This window comes from Lytechinus variegatus, chromosome 1 (assembly GCF_018143015.1).
Source record: "Lytechinus variegatus isolate NC3 chromosome 1, Lvar_3.0, whole genome shotgun sequence".
Taxonomy (NCBI): Eukaryota; Metazoa; Echinodermata; class Echinoidea; order Temnopleuroida; family Toxopneustidae; genus Lytechinus; species Lytechinus variegatus.
Genome location: NC_054740.1, coordinates 12,484,451 through 12,506,615, shown reverse-complemented (window position 1 = coordinate 12,506,615; position 22,165 = coordinate 12,484,451). Strand labels below are relative to the sequence as shown.

Here is a 22,165-nt window from a genome sequence, read left to right as displayed (position 1 = left end):
CAGTCCTTCCGTCTTTCCTCAAATGCTCCTCATTCCTGCAATCCTACGACTGATATCCATAAAACTGCCAATGGCATCATAGGCAATCTTATTTCCCATTGATCTCTGGTGATCTTTGACACTTAGAGAAGTAACATAAGCAGCTCCAGAGTGGCGCTGTATCGCCATTTCAAAATAAGCAGTGTTGGATTCAGGTTGTGGAACAAGCTGGTCACTACAAAAGAAGATCAGTATGTAGGGGTGTGATCATCACAGTTTGGAATTATTCATGAGTCTCTTTCAGTTAATGTATTGTTATGTGGCATTTCAGAGCCGTCAATAAGTATTACAAACCAGTCTCTAAATCTCTCAAGGAATCTCCAAGCTTATCCTAAAGTTCAAGATGAAGATAGTTGGTCCAAGATTGTAAGAGTAGCACTTCACGTGGGACATTGAACCACTTCCCTCTTCTTCATGGGCATTCTTTTCATAGCCATCTCTGAGTTAAAACTACGAGCCTCTCTCTGAGGAACTAGCTATTCAACAGCGCCCTCGAATGTCTTTGGGTTTTCAGTTTCAAAAGATCAGATCCACCAGATGGCCCAAGAGTCCAAGCACAAGCCCAATGATAAGGAAAAAGAGAACGGGCGAGAAACGCCCCCATGGACCCCAGGGCCAGAGGGCTGATGCGATGGAGCGGGAGAATGGTAGTCAGGAGGGGATGTTGGTCATGCGTGTGAGACTGCGTTGGAGGACCTGGAGCCGCTCCTTCAGGCTGGTCTTGGAGAGGATGGAGAGCTGGACCCTCGGGTGGAGTGGGAGGATGGCGAGGAGCCACCAGTGCCACTGTGGGCCATTGAAACTTGCCTAAACATACAAAAGGAAATGAGGAGTATTTATACAAGACTGAACAATCAAGAATAATGCAATCAGGGGCTAAACAAATGTCTCTTCTTAACTTGAAAAATGATTTGCGTAACATTATACAGAGAATGACGACTTCAACATTATCAACCTTTGCTTAGTATGGAGAACCTTAAAGTAGACCATCCAACATAACACACCAATCATATTCTTTGGCAACTACGTTCACTAGTCCTAAGGAAGTGCCTTACAGAGAAACGGCAAACTTCAACGAACATAAGTACATTGTGGTATGAATTAAACATAGTTGATACTTTTGAGTGATATCAGGGGTGCATTTCATGAAACAAATTATGGTTTTCCCTATTTGTTATAAGCTACTGAAATCCTTGCATCTGATTGGCTCATAGTCAATCGTCAGTGAAAATCACAAACAAGAGGCTGCATGAGACACTCCCCTAACAATCCTACTTCAATCTAATCTTCTTAGATTTTGTATTCAAACAAATAAAAAGAATGTTTCACAATGTTTTACTTTCTGTTTTTAATCAAAAGAGAACTACTGTTGCAACGTAGCTCACCTGAGGGTCACTGGCTTGTTGAGGCATGGGACCAAAATGATCAACAATGCGAGTCTGGTGGTAGATTGGCAGATTGACAAACCACGTACGAGCTTGTTGGTAAACCGAATTATTCAAAGCCCGCAACTCGCTTCCAACTTCACCTAGAATGCAAATAATATAAACAAATATAAATGTGATTAGATGATAGAACAAAATGCATATCAAGAATAGAACTACTCAGGCATTGCAGCCTCTATATTTCAGCTAAGATTTGAGAGAAACTTTTGTTGATAATTGAGTGAAACTCCAAGAGCTTCATATTGAATTTGAACACAAAAATTAATTGCAGACTGTTCTAGTTACGAAAATGATCAGGATAAGTTATGTGCATTCAGATTAATGAAATTCTCCCTGAGGCAACACTTCACAGTTTACTTTCTATCAAAATCTTGCTATCAGAACAAGCTTCTTAACACAGAGTAGGTGAAAGTTGTCCACTCTTGATGACATACATTTTCAGCTCTCACAATTTCAGTGAAATCTACATAACAGTTTTGATTGGCCAAGGCGCACAGGTCACTCACTGTTACATTGGTAAGAGTTTCTATGGGTTAGGAGAATGCCGTCATAAGGGCAAATAAAACAGCATTGGGCCAATCACTGAGCCCTGGGAAACTCCAAATACCGACTGTTGGCATGGTAATTGCCAGTGAAATACAACCTGTCAGAGCTAACAGGCTTCATGAAAAGATGCCCTTGTAATCCTCCTGCGCTCCTTCCCATTTATCACTGCTTCCGAACACCTTACCTTCTGCAATGGTATCCTTCAAGAACTCCACCTTGGCAGTGTTGTAGCCGTCCCTCATTCCTCGCTCCAGGACCTTGAACCTCCTACCTCCGACTGTCCCCAGGACACACCTGCCATCGGGAAGGTACTCCAGCTGGTTGATCTCCAACATGCAGCCGTATTCCGCAAATCTGGAGGATGGTAAGGTTCAAGGTAATGCATGAAGACAGATTGTTTATAGTGGTTGATACATCTGGGTGCGGGCTTGTGATCTTTAACAACTCTTTGTAAGACAGGGCCCAGGGACTCATTGATTGTAACTTTTGAATGCAACACCAAAACATCAATATATTCCCCATACGTGGTTGTCTGATTGGTTGGAAATTAAGCCGTGATTTATTTATTTATTTATTTTTTAGTTGTGTTTGTTAAACAATCTCTGAATTGTGTGGTCTCAGTCATTGGTTGATTGCATTAATAGTATTTTGCGCAATCAATCATACAAATAGCCGTATGATCAGTCACTACAATACATGTACTAGGGCCCTGCAATGACTCTAGAAAGAAACCTTGATATCAATAAAATAAAATATATCAAAATAAATTCCCATTTTCTAATTATTGTAATCAACATGCTTTCCTTAAAAAAGAAATTCAAATCTATTTTCCTTACTCATTTTCATCATCAGAGATGCACATCCCAAACTGTCTTGCTCCAGATTCCATAGCTTGACGTATCATCAGACGGTATCGTGGCTCGAATACATGGAGAGGACAGGGAATTGTGGGTAAGGCAATGGTGCACACAAATACAGGAATTGTGCCTCCATCTTGGAATGCATGACTGTAATTTGAAGAAGAACAAAAATAAAAAGTTATAGTTTTGTTAAATCATGACAATAATAATTAAGTTTCTTTTTGCCAATAATTAAGTTTATCAGTATTGCATATTTGAATTGAAAAAATGGGTCCACCCAGGCACTCAACAAAATTTCGATGCATTTTCCACCCAAAATTCAATTTAATTTAATAAAACAAAGGATGTGCTTTATCACTTCAATTTCATACATAAGGTTGATTTTGCTAACAAGCTGGCAATTCCTACCATGTGGTTTCTTGATTGAGACAGTCAACACAATATCTTTAATCTTCTTTCTTCTTTGTCTGTTTTCCTATTAAGTGCATAGAGACGCCCATGGACAATTAATGCGCTATACAAGCAACGTTGTATAATTATTTAACCATGTATCTGTTACGGACTGCTGTTTTCGTAAATAATTCAATTTATTTCAGTCAACCCAATCAATCAAACAGTCATTCCACTAGCAAAGAAAAATTATCAAAAGAGAAAGAAATATTACATAAAGGCCTACATGTACTGATCAATTATAGCTTCATCTTTAATGAGCATGAGAGCTTCGATTCTAATTGGTGCTAACAAGGACACCTACATGTACATTTACTTTAGGCTTGTAAGGACAGATTTAAGGAACTGATTACAGCAAATTGTTTTGATGAATAGTGCTCTCAACATAATTCACAGAATAGATAATACAAAACAAAGCCTCCTTGATTTTTTATTGTAAATGCACAGGAACTTTCATATCTCAACCTTACTTCATCATGTTAAGCAGGGCCTTTTGGGAGAACAGTTTTCAGAACTGAAGTGGTTACCCTCGGTGATACAAGAAACTATAATTTATGTTATTCTTGTTAGCAGTAGTAGGAACTGAAATCGCCACCCACAGTCAAATATGACATTATTATTCTTCTTTGTAGTAGTAGTAGAGTCATATTCACCTAATATTTTAAGAATGTTTTCAGACCAGACAATGCAAACATGTTTACATCCTCTACATCAAATATTGTTAAAAGTAAAAACCGATTGCTGTGGTTCTAAAGATCATAGGTACGATACAAAAAAAAAAACCCTACTTGATTTAACTTTTTTCCATGAGATGATTTAAGCTCACCTGGCTACTTGGTCAAGTTCTTTTCTATGAATCTGTTGCCTCTCAGCATAATCTGATGATAGGAAGGACTCCATAAGCTCTTGCAAGATGTATGTTACTTTCTTATCTCGATTAACTGCTTGGTACTGGTGAGAGAAAAAATATATATATAATTCTTTCATGAAGCTACATGTTAATGACAAATGAATGTATATTTCATAACACATTTTTTTATCATGTGCTTGACTGGTATTAGTGGAAGAAGAAAAAAATATATTTCTTCCATAAAATAAATGATTAGAGGTTAACCAAAACAAAGGGAATATTTCATTATTTTGTGGGAGAAATAATGATTAGGGGGGTTAAATCATAATAATTATGTGCATTATATTACATTTTTTTAACAGAGCAAAAAGAAGGGAGAATTATGTTAATGAAAGTTTGGCAAAAAAACAATAAGGCATTATCAAAACAAAAGCTTACCTCACTTAAAGACTGCTTACAAAGAGGACAAGACTGGCTGTAGTCAAGGCAACGATCCAAACATCCTCGGCAGAAAGTATGGCCGCATGGAGTAGTAGTAGGTTGATAGAACAACCTGGAAAGATAAATGAAGGCATTGTTTATTCATTCAAAGTTAAATCACAAAGGAAGAAGTTTGCTGATATGATCTCTTACTAATTAAAAAAAAAGTAACAAGATTTTTTTTTAAATAACAAATACATATATATATCTTGCTATGACAAAAACTGATCAAAGGAAGTTGAGGATAGTTAATGGAACAATATGCATATGAGACAGCATAGAAGCATGTTTTAAAAACACTTCAAAGTAGAGATAAGTTTTCTGTTATATCATTCATACTTGTGCACACATCTTTTTTATGCTTCTGTTGTCACATGGCGCAACATGCGTGAATACATGTGTACCCTGGAGGTTGATGTTATTACTGAATTCTTAGAACAATCCAATGCCGATTATTTTTGGCATTATTGTTGGGGTTTCACTTAAGTTTCCTTATGTTTTGCACAAGAGAGTTTTCACACGAGTGCAAAACATGTATACTTCATTTTGAAATGTGATTTCAAAATATCTGTGGTTCTAATAGAGATTCAAAGTTAATGCAGGGTCACCTGTATGGTAAATAGCCAATTCGCCACTCACATGGTCTACTTTCATTTAGTCTAATGCCACTGTGTCCATCAACATTTCGTCTAACTACCATTTGGTCCATCAGCCGTTTGGTTCAATTATCACTACGTCAAATCATCATTTGGTCTATGACGATTTCGTTTACAACCACTTAGTCTTACATCCATTTCATTTTCATTCAATTTGCACAATTTAACACTTAGTCTAATTACACCAAATGGTAAATGGACTAAATGGCTATTGGACCAACTGGCTATTACAGGTAGACGGAAGGGCATTAGACTAAATGAAAGTGGACCATGTTGTGAGTGGACGAACTGATGGTAGAACAAATGATAGTAGACAAGTTGGTAATTGGAAGAATTGAAAATAAACCACCTGTATTTTTGCATAGGACATCAAAAAAGTTACAAATCAATAAGGAACTGGGGGTTGTAAAAAACATTATACACTCCCTTTTAACAAAAAGCTGATTGTGAATTTCTTTTTCCATAGACTCAGTTACGCTCAACTGAACAGTTGACTGTATATTTTTCTTTTCATGTTACTGGTATTATATTACATCCCAAATAAAAAGTTCACATTGATGGTACATATATGACCCATCATGAGATAAATAATAATCGTTGAAGTCCGAAGTCTTACAAGTAATCAGGTCAATTCAATTAAATCCAGACTCGTAAAATTATACAAGCTGTAGTGCGACTAGGTCAATGTTAGATTCTACCCCTGATTATGTTATCAGAATAGAGAGCCAAACCATTATTTAATGAGCAGGAACTGTAGAAACCTTTACACAATTGATATACACCATAAATAAACAATGTAAAAGTCCAAGTTTCTGTTATCACAAAAAAGCCAATGAAGCCCAAAGCCAACACGTCATGCTATGCTCGCCTTTGCGAATGGGAGTGATAAATGTGCTCACATTTTCCATTCACTTTTTCCAAAAATTCTGGTGATGACTTTGCATTTATGCCATGCAATGTAAATATTGATAACCCAGCAATTACTAGCATGTATATCAAAGTTTCCACAGATGTTACCATTTCATCATTTGATGACTTTGAACTGATGTTAACTTCGCAATCGATTGCGATTACATTGATCCCTCGACAACCAACCATACCACCATTTCTAGTGAAATTATCATTGATCATAGAATGGCAAAGTCTGTTGTTACCTTGACCATCAGGGCTGGGTTACATCAAGCTAACAATCGATCGTAGAGATGATTTTAATGATTGATTTCATCTATTAATGTGTATTGTCAATTGTAGAAATTATCAAAAGATCATCAATCGCTAAATTTTGTGCAATGGGTTCCAGGGCCCCGTTCCATAACAGTTACCATTATGGTAACTTTGCCGTCCGATGTTAACTACCATGGTAATGCTGATGAACAGCCAATCAAAATCAAGGATTCCATGCAAGTTACCATTGCATTCGCAAAGTTACCATCATTGTAACTTTCATGCAACAAGGTTAGAGACTTGAAGGATTTATATTTACCTTAGACACAGACTGCATTCAAAGTCTGTTTTCTCAATCATGTCGGTGGGTATAGTATATCCTGGCCCCGGTTTCACAACTATTCCATGGAGAAAAAAAACAGAAAGAGAAAAGATTGATAATGAAATTATTATTCATAAACTGTATACTCGCATATCCTGGCCCCGGTTTCACAACTACTCCATAGACCCCCAAAAAACAGAAAATATTGATAATCAAATCATTATCAATAATCTGTCGATTATAAAAATATCATAATGACAAATACTAACTTACAAATAATATAAGATCGATTTGAATAGTGTTTGGTTACTACATATGAATATGCATATACCCTCCTAGTACTTGGTATATTATTACCCCGGCTGATGCTGAGCCACCACATGGGCACAAGAGCATTCAAGGGATAAATCTAAAAGGGGTAGCATGCAGCCAATTTGGATAAATTTCTTACTGAAGTGCATTAATAGCTACAGAGGATTTGACCCCATGACCCACTGATTAAAAGGTACAAGTCAGAACCACTAGACCACGATGCTCTCACTTATCCATTACTCAAGCACTGTTACTACACATAAAAATGCTTTTATCTTGACTACATAATAATGTTTTATTTCCCCGGGGTAGCCACTTCAGTTAGGAAACTGCTCTATCAGCAGGCCCTGCATAACATGTTATTATTACCCTTCTCCAATCTAAATACTGAGTGCCTAGCAAGAAAGGAGAGGGTCCCATTTTTATAAGTCTTTTGTATGACTCGGCTGAGGATTGAACCCACAACCTCCTGTTCAATGAGGTGGGCGCTCTATCACTGAGCCACCATGCCCAGTCATGTACTTCAAATATGTGCATATACAAGTATGGATGATTTGGAAAAAAAGAAATAGGAATACTTTGAAGTATGTTGCACTACATACTTTGTTCTTTCTCGCCGCATCCCTTCTTCTCTAGCATACTTAAGGGACACTTCTTGAACCGTTTACTCTGGTTTTTGGCATCAGGAGACGAGCCGTCTGTGAAAGGGTGAATTTGCTCTGTAAAAGAAAAACAGGGGAGAATGGAGGATACAATGAAAACGGTCAACAGACTGAATCTCAACTAACAAGCACAGTCACATGTCAGAACCATGTCCACTTCTACATTTAGTCACCTTCCCGCACAAAGACCATTAGTGTGTCGCCTTCCGGCAAAAGGGCCGTTAGCACGGATTGCGCGTTGCCTTTCCGCACAAAGGCTGTTAGCGCGTACTGTTCACTGCATGATAAGGGCCCTTTCCCAGGAAGGCGACGTGCAGTTCACGCCAACGGCCTTTGTGCAGATAGGCAATATGCTAACAGCCTTCGTGCGGGAAGGTGACGATTTGCTGTAAAAATTACACAATAGCTAAGCTGCAAAATGACTCTAGGACATCGCATTTGCAAAAAACAGGATTTCATTAATAAAATTAGCATAATTAAATCCTAACAAAAAAAAATTATGAATGAAGTGAAATTAAACCACACAATCACATACATGTACATTAATTTATTCTCTACCATTGTGCAAAGTTTTATTGCAATCTGCTGCCAAGATCTGGGGCCATATCCCCCCCCCCTTGTGGTGAGAAGTAACAGAACACCCCACCCCCAGGAGTTAAAGGAGGGTTAAAGAACATACAACAGCTGCAGGTTTTTGTCTCCATAAACTAAATACACCACATCCCTAGCATATGTACATGTACATGTAACTGCTTTAGTATAAGACCATATAAATTTTGAGGCAATGCTATAATTGCCATACATGTACATATTATGTTTTAGAATTAACTTCAACTCGGCTGTTACAAATTAAACTAACTCTCTCATTAAATCGTGCAGGGGTCTAGTCTCTACATACATCATTATCAAACCTAAAATAGTTGAATAACAAGCCATACTTTGAACTGTCATTTCATGAGATTATTTGTACTGCCCTGATACTGTTGTAATGAATGGAAAGAATCCTTATACAGAGTATAATACAAAATTCAATCAGTGACTACAAAGCAAGAAAAATTCACCAAAATATATTGATACAATCCACTGTATTCTACAATCAACTTCTTTCTATTTATCTAAAAGATACTCAGGATCTTGCAAGATGCAAAGCATTTATCATCAAAGAGTTCATTGAGTAGGTCATCATCTACTATAACACTTAGTATGGACTTTGATAGATACATGTACAGTATTTGTTGCTATCAAAAGAACAAAATCGTAAATAATCATATGACAAAAAAAATCATAACTGAAGTATTTGCAGTATGCTACTGGCAAAATCATTATTTTAAATCCTGAACATCCCCTCATGTGATGTTCACAAGACATGATAAAACACTATTCTACCCCAATATTTGCTACTTTGTCTGAATACAGTAATTTGACAAAAAGGGTTACCTGATAGATAACACTTAAACATGTTGACCATACTGTACACCTGACTTACCATCCGTTTGACTTGGTAGGCGCTTTTTGGTATATTTTCGTTCCACCGGTGAGAATTTCCTTCGGTCGAGGGTTGTGCCTGTATTTACATTATGCTGTGAAGGGAGATATGAAAAGTCTGATATAAGTGGACAAATGCTAAGTCAAACTAAAATATCCCAGGTGGAGATATACCCTTTAAATCCAGTGATCTATCGGCACCCAATATTTTAATTTTGCCAACATCAGGATGCTGGTGTCTTGTTTTTTTAGAGAGACGAAGTCTAATTTTAAATGTCTTGTACTGTCTTTTTCTGTGCCAGCTTGTGCTGTACATGTAGGTTAGTTGTGATGGGTTGTCTTGTTTTGTGACCCTGTGTTGTGTCGTTTTGTGTAATATACCTTTGTACTTTTTCATGAAGATCTTTATTATACATGTAAGTATGTTATATTGAATACATAAATTTAAAAAAAATAAAAATTGTAGAATAATAATAAACCCAGCACCTTATTTGAATGAAATGCATTAGAAAAGTCAAAATGTACACAAACAGAGATGTTCTGAATTTGTTTTTCTCATCAACATTGCCGTTGTAAGGATCTACCGTTGGTATGGTTAATAGTACTGATTCAAACACTGGCTCATATTTTCAGTGAGTTGCTTTTAATTACTTTCCTTTGGTATAAAATTGTAACTCAATTGTGTGCACAATAGAATCATCTTGTTCTTAATAAACATCTAAGAATAGATTGGATAAGGAATTAGTAAATGATCTATAATGTCATTATTATTATAATTATATTTATCTTTGCCGATGTGATCCTGGAAATGTAAATGATTGATTAATAAATTAATGAATAGATGTATGATTGAACCTTGAATGAATGGATGGGTGGATGAATCAAAACATGAATGAATTAATTAATTAATCAATCAATGGATAATGAATTCATGTATATAAAAGAATGGATAGATGGATGGATGGATGAACGTATGGATTATAAAATGAATGAAAGAATGAATGAATGAATGAATGAATAAATGGATAGATGAATGAACCAACTCACCTTGATAGGACTCTCCTGTCTCTTCCCATCTTCTCTCTCCTCTCCTGGTCCCATTCTACCACTCAGTTCTTCCACTCTGTTCACCTCCTCAAGCCCATCATCAACTGCCTCATTGAGATACAGCTTACTCAGGGACGGGGATCGTTGCATCTCGTTGGCTTTCACACTGCTTGCATCGACAGGCTGAAGTAGTGTGTGGAGGACCTGTATACAAATAAAAGGAAACTTGATTACATCAGGGGGGGGGGGCATCATAACATGTACATGTATACATCAAAATTTACAACTGGTGGTAACTTTTTTGTCAGAGACAGACAGATATGATTAATAGTATGATTGTACATCCTATCAGCTTTATATAAAGCAATATTTAAATGTTTAATAATTTCATTTTGTTCTCTCCCTTCAGTTAGTTTTAGTGTTGTTTTGCTTTGTGGTGGTAGTGGGGAGGGGGGTAGCCTCCTCATTGACAATGCCCCCACTTGTACACCACAGATCACAGATAAAAACTTCACCGCTTTCATATTCTAACTACCACGGAAACCTTGATTGAGATTGGTTGATGAGCCCTGTTGCCATGGGAATGAATTAAAACTGAGAGATAAATACCTTGGTGAGGGAGACCTTTGCAGAATGAAAAGATGGATCCAATGTGAGACACCTGGAGAAAGCTTCAAGTCCTTCTTCTTGCCGGCCTAGGCCTACTAATGCTGTTCCTTTCCTGTAGAAGCCCTGTTCACATGCAAAAAAAATAGCCTTGTCTCAAAAAATGTTTCAACTTTCGGGTTACATCAGCAACATACATGCAATCACAATTGTAAGGCTAGCAAGAAGATACCATTTATATTCACTCTTTGGGTGTGGCCAAGAAGACCACATCGAAAGCTGTTTTTTCTGGGTTTTTTCTATGGTAACTGTGTAAAACTGACTTTGTCAAATTCATTAGCCGACACTTCTTTTCATGAAATGCAATATTACATACATGTACATGCTTCACCTTCATCCCTACAAGTATTCTTTATTATTTAAATATCAAGATGTTTAATGAAAAACTTTTTTCGGAGGTTTATTTTTGAGCAATATATTCAAAGTACACATCTATTTTTGTAATTGACTTTAATTATAATAAAAACAGAATTATATATATATATATATATAGAAACAAAGTACTCATCTATTCAAATGTAAAAAATATTGAGACTTGCTGATTGTTTCCCCACGATTTTCACACTTTAGCACTCTCTTAAAAGATTCATATCATATTAACATGCAGTTTATTAAGTTACATACACATTGCACACAATACAAGATGTTTATCAAAATAACAAAATCTATTTAATTACATGAAATTATCCAAATACCAGTACATATAAGAAAAAAAATGGCAAAATTCATAGCATGAATCACATTTCATATTGCATTGTATACATTGACCTCATTATGATGTAATGCACTCAAGATAGAACTGAGACATACCTTTGCCCAGTCAGGTCTCATCTGACATACTTTAGTGGCATCTTGCAAGGCTTCACTGTAGAGACCTTGGACATTGTAAGTGTGGGACCTGTTGCTGAGACACAGGTGATCGCCCGGTGCTATAAACAAAAGAAAAAAATATATATGTTTTAGAGCTTATTGCATAAAATCTCAAAATTTCAATAATCCAGATCTACTGCATATATATAAGAAAACAATGGTTTTTAAGCCCATAAATCAATGTAGCAATGTTAGAGAGAAATACAGACATGGTTGTAAGTTTAACAGTACCCATTTTTTAGTTATTGTATGACTTCAAATTTATTACGTGAATATGTAAATGAACATGTAGGCCAACCAATTGATGCAAATCAATATCAAAATGTATATAATATAGGATTTGTATACCGCATGTATCCACCTTGCTAGGTGCTAAAGGCTCTCCTATATAAGCTACATGTACATGTAATACCGATTCTGGTGCACACAGCTTTTTGAGGAATTACTTCCTGCCGATATCCATTTACATCTACCTCACCTGGGTCAAGTGCAGCACAGTGTGGATAAATTTCTTGCTGAAGGAAAACATGCCATGGCTAGTATTCAAAACCACGACCCTCTGTTTAAAAGGCTAGAGTACATGTACATGTAAGAACCACTAAACCACGATCCACCCCATTTTAAACACAAAGGGGTGGATTTCTACATGTACATTACTTGGTCTACATGTATTTATTTGATTAGAGCATTGTTCTTATCAAGAACTGAAGAATTAAGCCATCATTCGCATATCAGGAATTCATAGTTTATAAAATTGAGAATGATCAAATACATGTGGATTCTGATCTATAAATTTTGAAACTTGTACAGTGTACATGTACATGTACATGTATAGGCCTTTATCTTAAGAAACACTGTTACATCATACATGTATTCAATATTTAATTTTTTTCAAATGGGGAGGGGGCTACAAACATGTTCACCTGTTTTATTTGGCTGGCTCTAGGGAAAATCCCAACTTTCCTGAAGCTCATTTGACATCTTCCCAACTGACAGTCAATCAGGGAGTACAATGTACAGGTATGCATTTATTACACAACACAAACCCATAATCTCTCCCTTTGATAAGCACAGTTTACCTCATGATGTAAGCACAGTTTCATAACCCATGCATTCTGGTATGGACAAGGCTTCTCTTTCAGACCCTATCTCTGCCCTTTATGTGTTGTACGACATTTGGGGAGTGCGTCTGTTTGCCTAGTGCCATTGGGGATGTGTTTTGAAGCATGGAGTTGAGAATAGGTGAATATCAAACTGGGCCAATATGAGGGAATGTACATTACGTATGTACATGTACATGGGCATTACAAACCAAAGTTCATGTGTTTGTGAACAACAACCCAGGTAATACATGGAATACAACTAGTACAGATAGACACATCTCTATTTATAAAACAGAAAACTACAATGATAAAAATATGCTTACAGCCATGTACAAATTCCCTACTTACACTGTACAATTTCAATAAAAACCATAATATTTTTACATTGTACATTGGCTTCATGATTGAAAAGGACAAGTCCACCCCAACAAAAACTTGATTTGAATAAAAAGAGAAAAAATCAACAAGCATAACACTGAAAATTTCATCAAATCGGATGTAAAATAAGAAAGTTATGGTATTTTAAAGTTTCGCTTATTTTCAAAATAGTTATATGAACAAGCCAGTTACATCCAAATGAGAGTTGATGACATCACTCACTCACTATTTTTTTTGTATTTTATTATATGAATTAATGAAATATTTTTATTTTCTCATCATTGTCATGTGAAATGAAATTTCATTCCTCCCTGAACACGTGGAATTCCATTATTTTAACATTTTGTGCCTCAGGCAAGGAGGTCCTAATCGTCAAATTCTTAAAAATTGAAATATTGTATAATTCAAACAATAAAAAACAAAAGAAATAGTGAGTGAGTGACATCATCGACTCTCTCATTTAGATGTAACTGGCTCGTTCATATAATTATTTTGTTGAAAATAAGCAAAACTTTAAAATGTCATAACTTTCTTATTTTACATCCGATTTTGATGAAATTTCCAGTATTATGCTTGTTGATTTTTTCTCTTTTTATTCAAATCAAGTTTTGGTTGGGGTGGACTTGTCCTTTAAAAAAAAGTTCTCCTTTATTTTACAACTGTAGCGGGAGTCCAGATCACAATGATAATGCATGAAATGACATACGTATACTGTTTTTTTTTCCAGACTTTCTCATGATATTGGTGTTTTCTACAACTATGGTAAGTGGGAAATTGTATGAAATCTTGATAATTTAATTTTTCACAGACCTTGTGAGCAAAGAACTGCCCCAATGACAGAAATGGTAGTTCCATAAAATTCAACAGGGGGTGGAATCTACAAATTTTGAGCATGAAAAATTGATAATGACTGTCCAGGCTATACCAGTAATTCAAACACCATGATCAGATAGTTTAGTGTACCTCATTTACATGTATTTTGTCTCTTGTTGAGTGTCTTTACTTTGTACGTATGTAATCAGAAAAAAGGGAAAATCATCCTGATTCTTTAGGATAAAACCTTCTTTTTTCAAATGGTAGAAAAACATTATATTGGTGAGGATTTGAGGGAAATCCATCAAAGATTGAAAAAGTTGTTATAAGTACATATATCCATCATGAAAAGAAAATCACTTCATAGATTTTCTTTCTTGAAAAAAATTGTAACTATTTTTTTTCGTGCATACACATGTAATGTACGTTTAGTCTAGACACAGTGCCCCTGATGCATTACACACATGTAGGCCTATAACATGGGGTAGCTGTTCATATTGCAGGTCACAATTAAAAAAATTGAAAATTCTGTTAACTTCCTTTAAAAGGTAAATGATAGTTGCAGTAAAACACTTATTTCGTGAGAAATTATTAAAACCAAGGTTAAGTATGATTATATCATCATGGATCTAGATCTGGTACAGTTACATAAACTGAACTTTGTGAAATCATAAAATCTAAGCTGAAATGCGATCACACTGAAGATGGCCAACACAGATACATGTAGGCACACGTGGGACAGTATATTTTTATTGCTGGAATAAAGACCCGACGAAAGTGACCGAATCCGCGCTGATTTTGCTTACAAGTATTTCTCAGCAATTACACAATTTCTTCCAGAATCCTTTGGCACACATTTTTATTCAGAATACAAACAGACACTTGGGTTGTCATTATATTAGAATCTGTAATACATGTAAGTCATTTTCAGATTGTTACCAGAACTGGAATTTATTTTTAATCGGTTTAACCCTTGATGGAGTTTCCTCATAACTTCGCCAATCCTGGTTTTCTAATCCTTTTTTTCTGTTTTTTTTTTCACCACAACTATGTCAGGATGAAGTTCCTCTTTAACAAAAACTATTGAAACCAGTTTGAATTTATAAATGAAAAATGATAAAATCAAAGAGAAAGATCAAAGAAATTTCACATAGGAAGATTGAATGAATGATTATTGAGATAAGTACATATATGTTTTTAAGTTGATGTTGATGTTTGAAGTCGATATGTGACATCACAAATCTTGTTCATATTGCCAGGGGAAATCTACACAAGTTAACATGATCAATGGGTTTATTCTTCTTCTTTAAAATCAATCTGGAAATTTCAAGAAAAAAATTTAGCTGTACAAAAAAAATCAAGTTGAGTGGTATTTCTCTGCACTGTTATGACTGACCACTAGACTCATACTTATGAAGTGGATTGTAAAATCGATTTAACTTTTTTTTTCATTAACATTCTCTGTAATTTTTTTCAAATAAATAAATAAATAGATTTAAATAGATACATAAATAAACAAGTAAGTAAGTACATGTTAGTAAGTAAGAAGTACATGTAAATAAATAAATAATAAATAAATGAATGAATGAATGAATAAATAAAAATGTGAGATTAAAATGACAGGCTTCGAGTGATGTATACATGTATCATGTATGTCTTACAGAGTACAGACAATAACTACATGTACATGTATCAAAACAAACTTTAGGTCCTTACAACTACTGTACATTCTCATACATACATGTACATGTACATGATCCATAGTAAATGTACATGCTCATACATGCAAACAGAAAAAATGCATCACTGCAGTACATTTAAAGTTGAAAAAAAAGCTCCCAAAATGCAAAATGTTGGTTATTAATTATTAATAAAATATTAACACCAGCAATCATCTAAATAATATACTGATTGAAAATGACAGTGTACATGTGACGTGTGCAATTACTTTTTGCACTCCACATGTGTGCATGTACATGTAGCTATTATTAGACAGCACAAGACAATCTTACGTAAGAGTCCATGGGAGCATGGTTGAGTAGGCATGCAAACAATACAAGCACACACAGACAAAGGGAGTAGACTCAGGCATTTGTCATCACCTGGACTGTTACAAAACTTCCTTTTAGGTAATACCGAACTGTGACCCATTTTGGGGTTTAGGTTCTGGGACATGTATCAATAGGTGGTTTCAGACCGCCTCGAAGTTCGCCAGTTCCAGGTATTCTCTGATCGGGAAATTTACCCCGATCAGAAAATACCAGGTATTTTGGTAATGTGAAAGCAAACTACGCGTAATCTCCCCGAAAGAAAATACCCGCTAAATAGTAGGTACTTGGCGAAATTACGAGAAGTTTCGTGGGGATTTTTCCAAGGTCGCAGGTATTTTGGCGATGTGAAAGCAAATTACGGGAACTTTTATCCCAGCGTGTCGTTGGGCGCGGCGGCGTGGGTGGCTGCTGGGCTAGAGATTTTGAATCTCCCGCCTTGCCTGCTTATCAGACCACACTGCGCATGCTCGTAACTTCGGGAACTTATCCCGAAGGATGTGTTTCGGGGCGGTGTGAATGCAGGAATAATTAACGGGTATTTTTTAGCCTTAAAAAGTTCTCGTAATTTAACGGGGATTCTTGTGATCGAGGCGGTTTGAAACCGCCTAGTGTGAATGAATTAATCATGTTATCTCAATCACCTGTGAAGTGGTTTAGAAATAGTGGAATGCTACATGGCCTGCTTGTAACATGTACCTGTATAATGTATGGACAGGAATACTATAAAATACAAGGTTTGTAGCATACTCTGACCTTTTTACATATATAAAAATGGTATCATTTTTTTTTCTTTTTGAATTTACATCATTGTTTTTATATAATACCAGCTCTTGCAAATACCCTTTTTACATGTACACAGGATTTTCTTTGCCCCGGACTATCGCTAACCCTGCGTGGGTGGCTGCTGGGCTAGAGATTTTGAATCTCCCGCCTTGCCTGCTTATCAGACCACACTGCGCATGCTCGTAACTTCGGGAACTTATCCCGAAGGATGTGTTTCGGGGCGGTGTGAATGCAGGAATAATTAACGGGTATTTTTTAGCCTTAAAAAGTTCTCGTAATTTAACGGGGATTCTTGTGATCGAGGCGGTTTGAAACTGCCTAGTGTGAATGAATTAATCATGTTATCTCAATCACCTGTGAAGTGGTTTAGAAATAGTGGAATGCTACATGGCCTGCTTGTAACATGTACCTGTATAATGTATGGACAGGAATACTATAAAATACAAGGTTTGTAGCATACTCTGACCTTTTTACATATATAAAAATGGTATCATTTTTTTTCTTTTTGAATTTACATCATTGTTTTTATATAATACCAGCTCTTGCAAATACCCTTTTTACATGTACACAGGATTTTCTTAGCCCCGGACTATCGCTAACCCTGTACTCTCCTTGACCCCATACTATTTTGTTTTCCTTTTCACACATGCCAAATTGTCATTGCTAACCCCGGATAAAGGAATGCTTGCTTTTCACACACGAAACTCGCTAACCCCGGACTAGTGGTTTTTGTTGATCAATCGTAGTACAAGTACACTATAGGTGTAATTTCCTTAACCCCGCACTATAGGTGGGGCTAAATTGCCATTTAGCCCCACCTACATGTATAGAACGGGGTTAAGCTTAGCCCACTTTCGTTTTACACGAGCGATCTTAACCCCATACTACATGTATCTCTCTTAGCACCGCAATTGCTGGGATAACCCTGCTTTTTTGCAGGGCCAAATAATCCCGTACTAAAGGTGGGGTTAGCCCACTTTGCAAAAATGCTGTGTAAAAAGAAAGTGGGCTAAGCTTAACCCCGTACTATAGGTGGGGCTAAATGGCAATTTAGCCCCACCTATAGTACGGGGTTAAGGAAATTTTAGCCTGTGTAAAAAGGGTACATGTAGCTTCGATCAATTCCAGGCACCAAGCAGGAAAGTTTCCCCATGCCAAGCAAGCAATACCAATACATCACGATGACCAATATGATTTCCCAATAGACCTATCAATAATGCAACTTTTCATATGGATGCATGTCCTTTGACTTGCAGTTATGCCTCATTGTACGATTGAGTGTCTTAATTGTCACTAGGCCCAGGAATTGTTTTTACGAATTTCAGGAGTGAAACTTTCAATTTAAATTCCCAATCATTTTATACCCCTTTCATAAACCCAATTATGCGGCTAATAGCAGCATAATTTGGTTGTGAAATCTGAGGAGGACCAGACTTATCCGGAGTGGGCATGTCCAGTTGTCATGACAATTAATCCGCCTTTTTCAGGACGGGCGCTCTTATAATGCGGATTACTTTCGGAGTTTGTGAACGCAATTTTTCTTGAATTATCCGCATTACTCTTAGGCGGCTAATTGGAGGATAGGTTTATGAAAGGGGTATTAGTTTCAGAGGCAGAAAGGTGAAATTCCTGTAGGACCTTGGATTTTGTTCACAGACAGATCACTCTCGAGTTTGTTAGTGTACAAGTACCTGTATACATGTATGTATCTACAGTAGAACACCCAGACCACCACACGTTATTGAGTCTTAATTTGAATACATCGATAGAGCCCAACTCATAACTTCATGTACATGTACATAGTACACATGAAGTATCTGTTTCTTTCCTCTTTTTTTCTGTAAAAATATATAAACTTTGTCTGTTACATTTTTTATTTAAAGTTTTGTCATTAGCTAGGTTATATTTTTATTTTATACTAGGTGTGATAATATGTCAGGATAAATAAAAATAGACAATGCAACATTCAAGTATAAATTTTAAACAGCAAAGTTACTTTGGGCATCACAAATATCTACATATTCTACACTGCACTGCAACCATCATTTGATAAATAATTCTGAACTTAAAGGTCAAGTCCACCCCAGAAAAATGTAGATTTGAATAAATACATGTAGAGAAAAATCTAACAACACTACACTGAAAACATCATCAAAATTGGATGTAAAATAAGAAAGTTGTGACATTTTAAATTTTCACTCATTTTTCTCGAAACAATTACATGCATAACTCAGTAATACATGTAATGCAAATGCGAGTCTATGATGTCCATCACTCACTATTTCTTTTGTTTGTTATTGTTTGAAATATACAATATTTAAATTTATACAGAATTGACAATATTAAAAAATGTAAAACTTGACTGAACTACATGTACATAAAGTTAAACACTTATAAAACAATGTTTAATAATTCCACAAATTCAGGGAGGAACAAACTCAACAAAGCTTGATTTCAAATGACATGGGTGAGAAAATCAGAATATATTTTATTTCAGATAATAAAATACAAAAGAAATAGTGAGTGCATGATGCCATCAGTCCCCTAATTTGCATACTGGCCAGGATGTGCATATAACTGTTGGGTGAAATTAAGCAAAACTTTAAAATGTCATAACTTTTATATTTTACATCTGATTTAAATAAAATTTTTAGTGCTATAATCGTTGGATTTTCCTCTTCTTATTCATATCAACTTTTAGTCGGGGTGGACTTGTCCTTTAAATAGTCTTAGTTTTAATACACATTAATACTTTCTACATGTACATACATGTAGGCCTATACATGTAGCTACAGCCTACAGGAAAAAAGTTTGAAGTTAGTCTTTACCTGTTTTTATTGCTAAGCTGTATTTCTCCATTGCCTCTGAATGTCTGCCAAGCTTGAATAATTCATTACCAGCTGATTTAATTTCCTGAGACTTTACTTCATGGGGAAAGTACTTCAAAATAAGATCACTAAGAGTAACATTTAGAGTCAGTTTTTTACATTTACTGCCATTAGAACTGTATGGGAACTTACATATAACACAAGAACGTTTTGATTGGTGTTCAATACAAGTTTTACAAAATGTGTGTCCGCAAAGGAGAGTTGTTGGTTTGGAAAGAAGTCCACGGCACACAGAACAGGAAAACTTTCCAAGATCTTTTGAGATGTCACGCCCGGCATTTTGGCTAAGATTTTTCACCAAGGCATTAACAAATCCATGAAGTTTATCACTGCTGATGTCTCCCATGCGAAACGCATGGGAGTACACGCTCAACGCTTCATTGAGCCTCCCCATATTGGCAAGAGAATCGCCTTTCATGAGAAGAAATTCTATATTATGTCCCTGTTTTTCCAAAAGCCGATCAATTAGGTCACTGGCAAGCTCAAAATTTGATCGCCTGAATGCTTCTGTGGCTAAATCTTCCAGTTCCATTGTGTAGAAAAATATTTGTATCGCTTAAACAAACGACCATGGCGACATATTCAAATGAATTCAATTGCACAGCACAGATTCCCCATCGCATTAATCAATTTCGTGTAGGCTACTCCGTCTTGGTTGAAACAAACATTATCTTGTAGGCCTACATGTAGTTCATTATTAGTTGTATAACTACGTCTATGGTAGGGCCTAGTTTTAGATCAGTTGACTTGCATCATCATGACTTGTGAATTATAACATGAGCAAGTTATTCTCATCAAGAGTGAAAAATAACGATGACTGAAATCTAGAACAAGCTCACTAAAAATGATGCGATGCCAATTAATGTATGCAGTAGACATGAAGAAGTCTAGTATGTATGATCACACGGGACTGGATAGCTGTTGGTAGTACTCCGAGCTCCGTAGATGGATTAGCGACGCACACCGTAGACCGCTCGCCCTGCCTGGCCGACCCGTCGAGCTTGATCATGTTGATCAGTGCTACTGTTATGAAACAAATCCTTATGAAACATTCTGTTCTTTGTAAACGACTGTTATGAACCTCTAACAATTAACATGTTCACTTGAAGTCAACACGAATTGCGTGGACTGACTTTATCTGTCGGTGACACTCCATATCCTGAGAGGAAAAGCACATTTCTATGGGCCTGGCCCAGGTCGAAATTCTCAATATTATTGTCACAATTTACGTAAGTAATTACACTTAGCTTACGAGCGCGGCGCTCACACAACGCGCGCAGTGTATGTTGTAAGAAAAGATTTATATAGCGCAAGCTACAATCTAGGTTCTCGCGTACAAGAAGGTACATCATATGTCGTATACCTATTTCGAGGTTCCCAGTTTCATAATTACGACTTTCTGCGCGAGTGAATCCCTGCCGGGGTCAAGTCACTCGTTATGTCATTCTCGTATACCAATTCATTACTATTGTATTCAGGGGCCACGCATATTTGGTTTGTGTAATGATCAGATTAGTAGGCCCCCTAATCACAAAAATCGAAAGAGGGTTATTATAGTATTATTATATAAATTTAGATGCGAATGCATATTTGCCAGCGAAAGAATCCTCGTCATTGTATACGAATATGGGCTCCTAGTGCATTTTATTAAGAAAAATGAGAAAAATACTGCCAGGGGAAAATACTCGGAAAGAGGAAGAGTGCAGGCAAAAAAAAATAATGTGTAAATCTGCAGAATAAAAAAAAGAGGGGAAGCCATTCAAAATACATATCGATTTCGTTGTTTTATGTTTTTTTTTCATATTCCTTTCCAAATAGAAAACTCATTGACCTTTAACGCCTTTCATTGCAGTGAAGCCTTACGTTATGAACATGTCCTAGTTTGATAAGAGGCTGTCTTGGCGTGCACCTTGGATGACCTTTTCCCAAATTGGGTCATTGAGCCTCTTCATGGGATGCGACTTCAGCGCGGAACTGAACGTTACACAAACCGGATCTTATGTATGGCTCGGAGACGGAGCAGCTCGGGTGCTATAATGATTTATGCAAGCAAATAAATTGTGCCATAACAAATCAGGAGGATCTATGTTGTGTAAATATAATCAACATGTGGCATGAGGAAAAGATAATACCACGATTTAAGAAGAATTTGTTAATTTTATGTAATTGTGTCTTGTATAGCTACAGATCAGATTAATTATATAATGACAAAATTGCATCCGTATCTCGAAAATATTGTTGTTACAAAATGCGGCCTGATAAAACGACAATATCACGAGCAGGCTGATTGGGAGA

At 36.2% G+C, this 22,165-nt stretch overlaps 1 protein-coding gene across 1 annotated transcript; it reads right to left on the bottom strand.

The window, feature by feature from the left end:
- On the bottom strand, nucleotides 1–21,111 carry LOC121430949 (LON peptidase N-terminal domain and RING finger protein 3-like). The gene is made up of 13 exons (XM_041628424.1): nucleotides 19,811–21,111; nucleotides 11,795–11,913; nucleotides 10,928–11,050; nucleotides 10,319–10,522; nucleotides 9,273–9,366; nucleotides 7,727–7,843; nucleotides 6,810–6,888; nucleotides 4,629–4,743; nucleotides 4,167–4,291; nucleotides 2,867–3,037; nucleotides 2,215–2,384; nucleotides 1,425–1,567; nucleotides 1–846 (listed from the first exon to the last, which is right to left on the bottom strand). The coding sequence occupies exons 1-13, from the start codon at nucleotides 20,400–20,402 to the stop codon at nucleotides 691–693; spliced, it is 2,208 nt and encodes a 735-aa protein (XP_041484358.1). The 5' UTR covers nucleotides 20,403–21,111; the 3' UTR covers nucleotides 1–690.
- Between the last annotated feature and the right edge of the window lie 1,054 nt (nucleotides 21,112–22,165).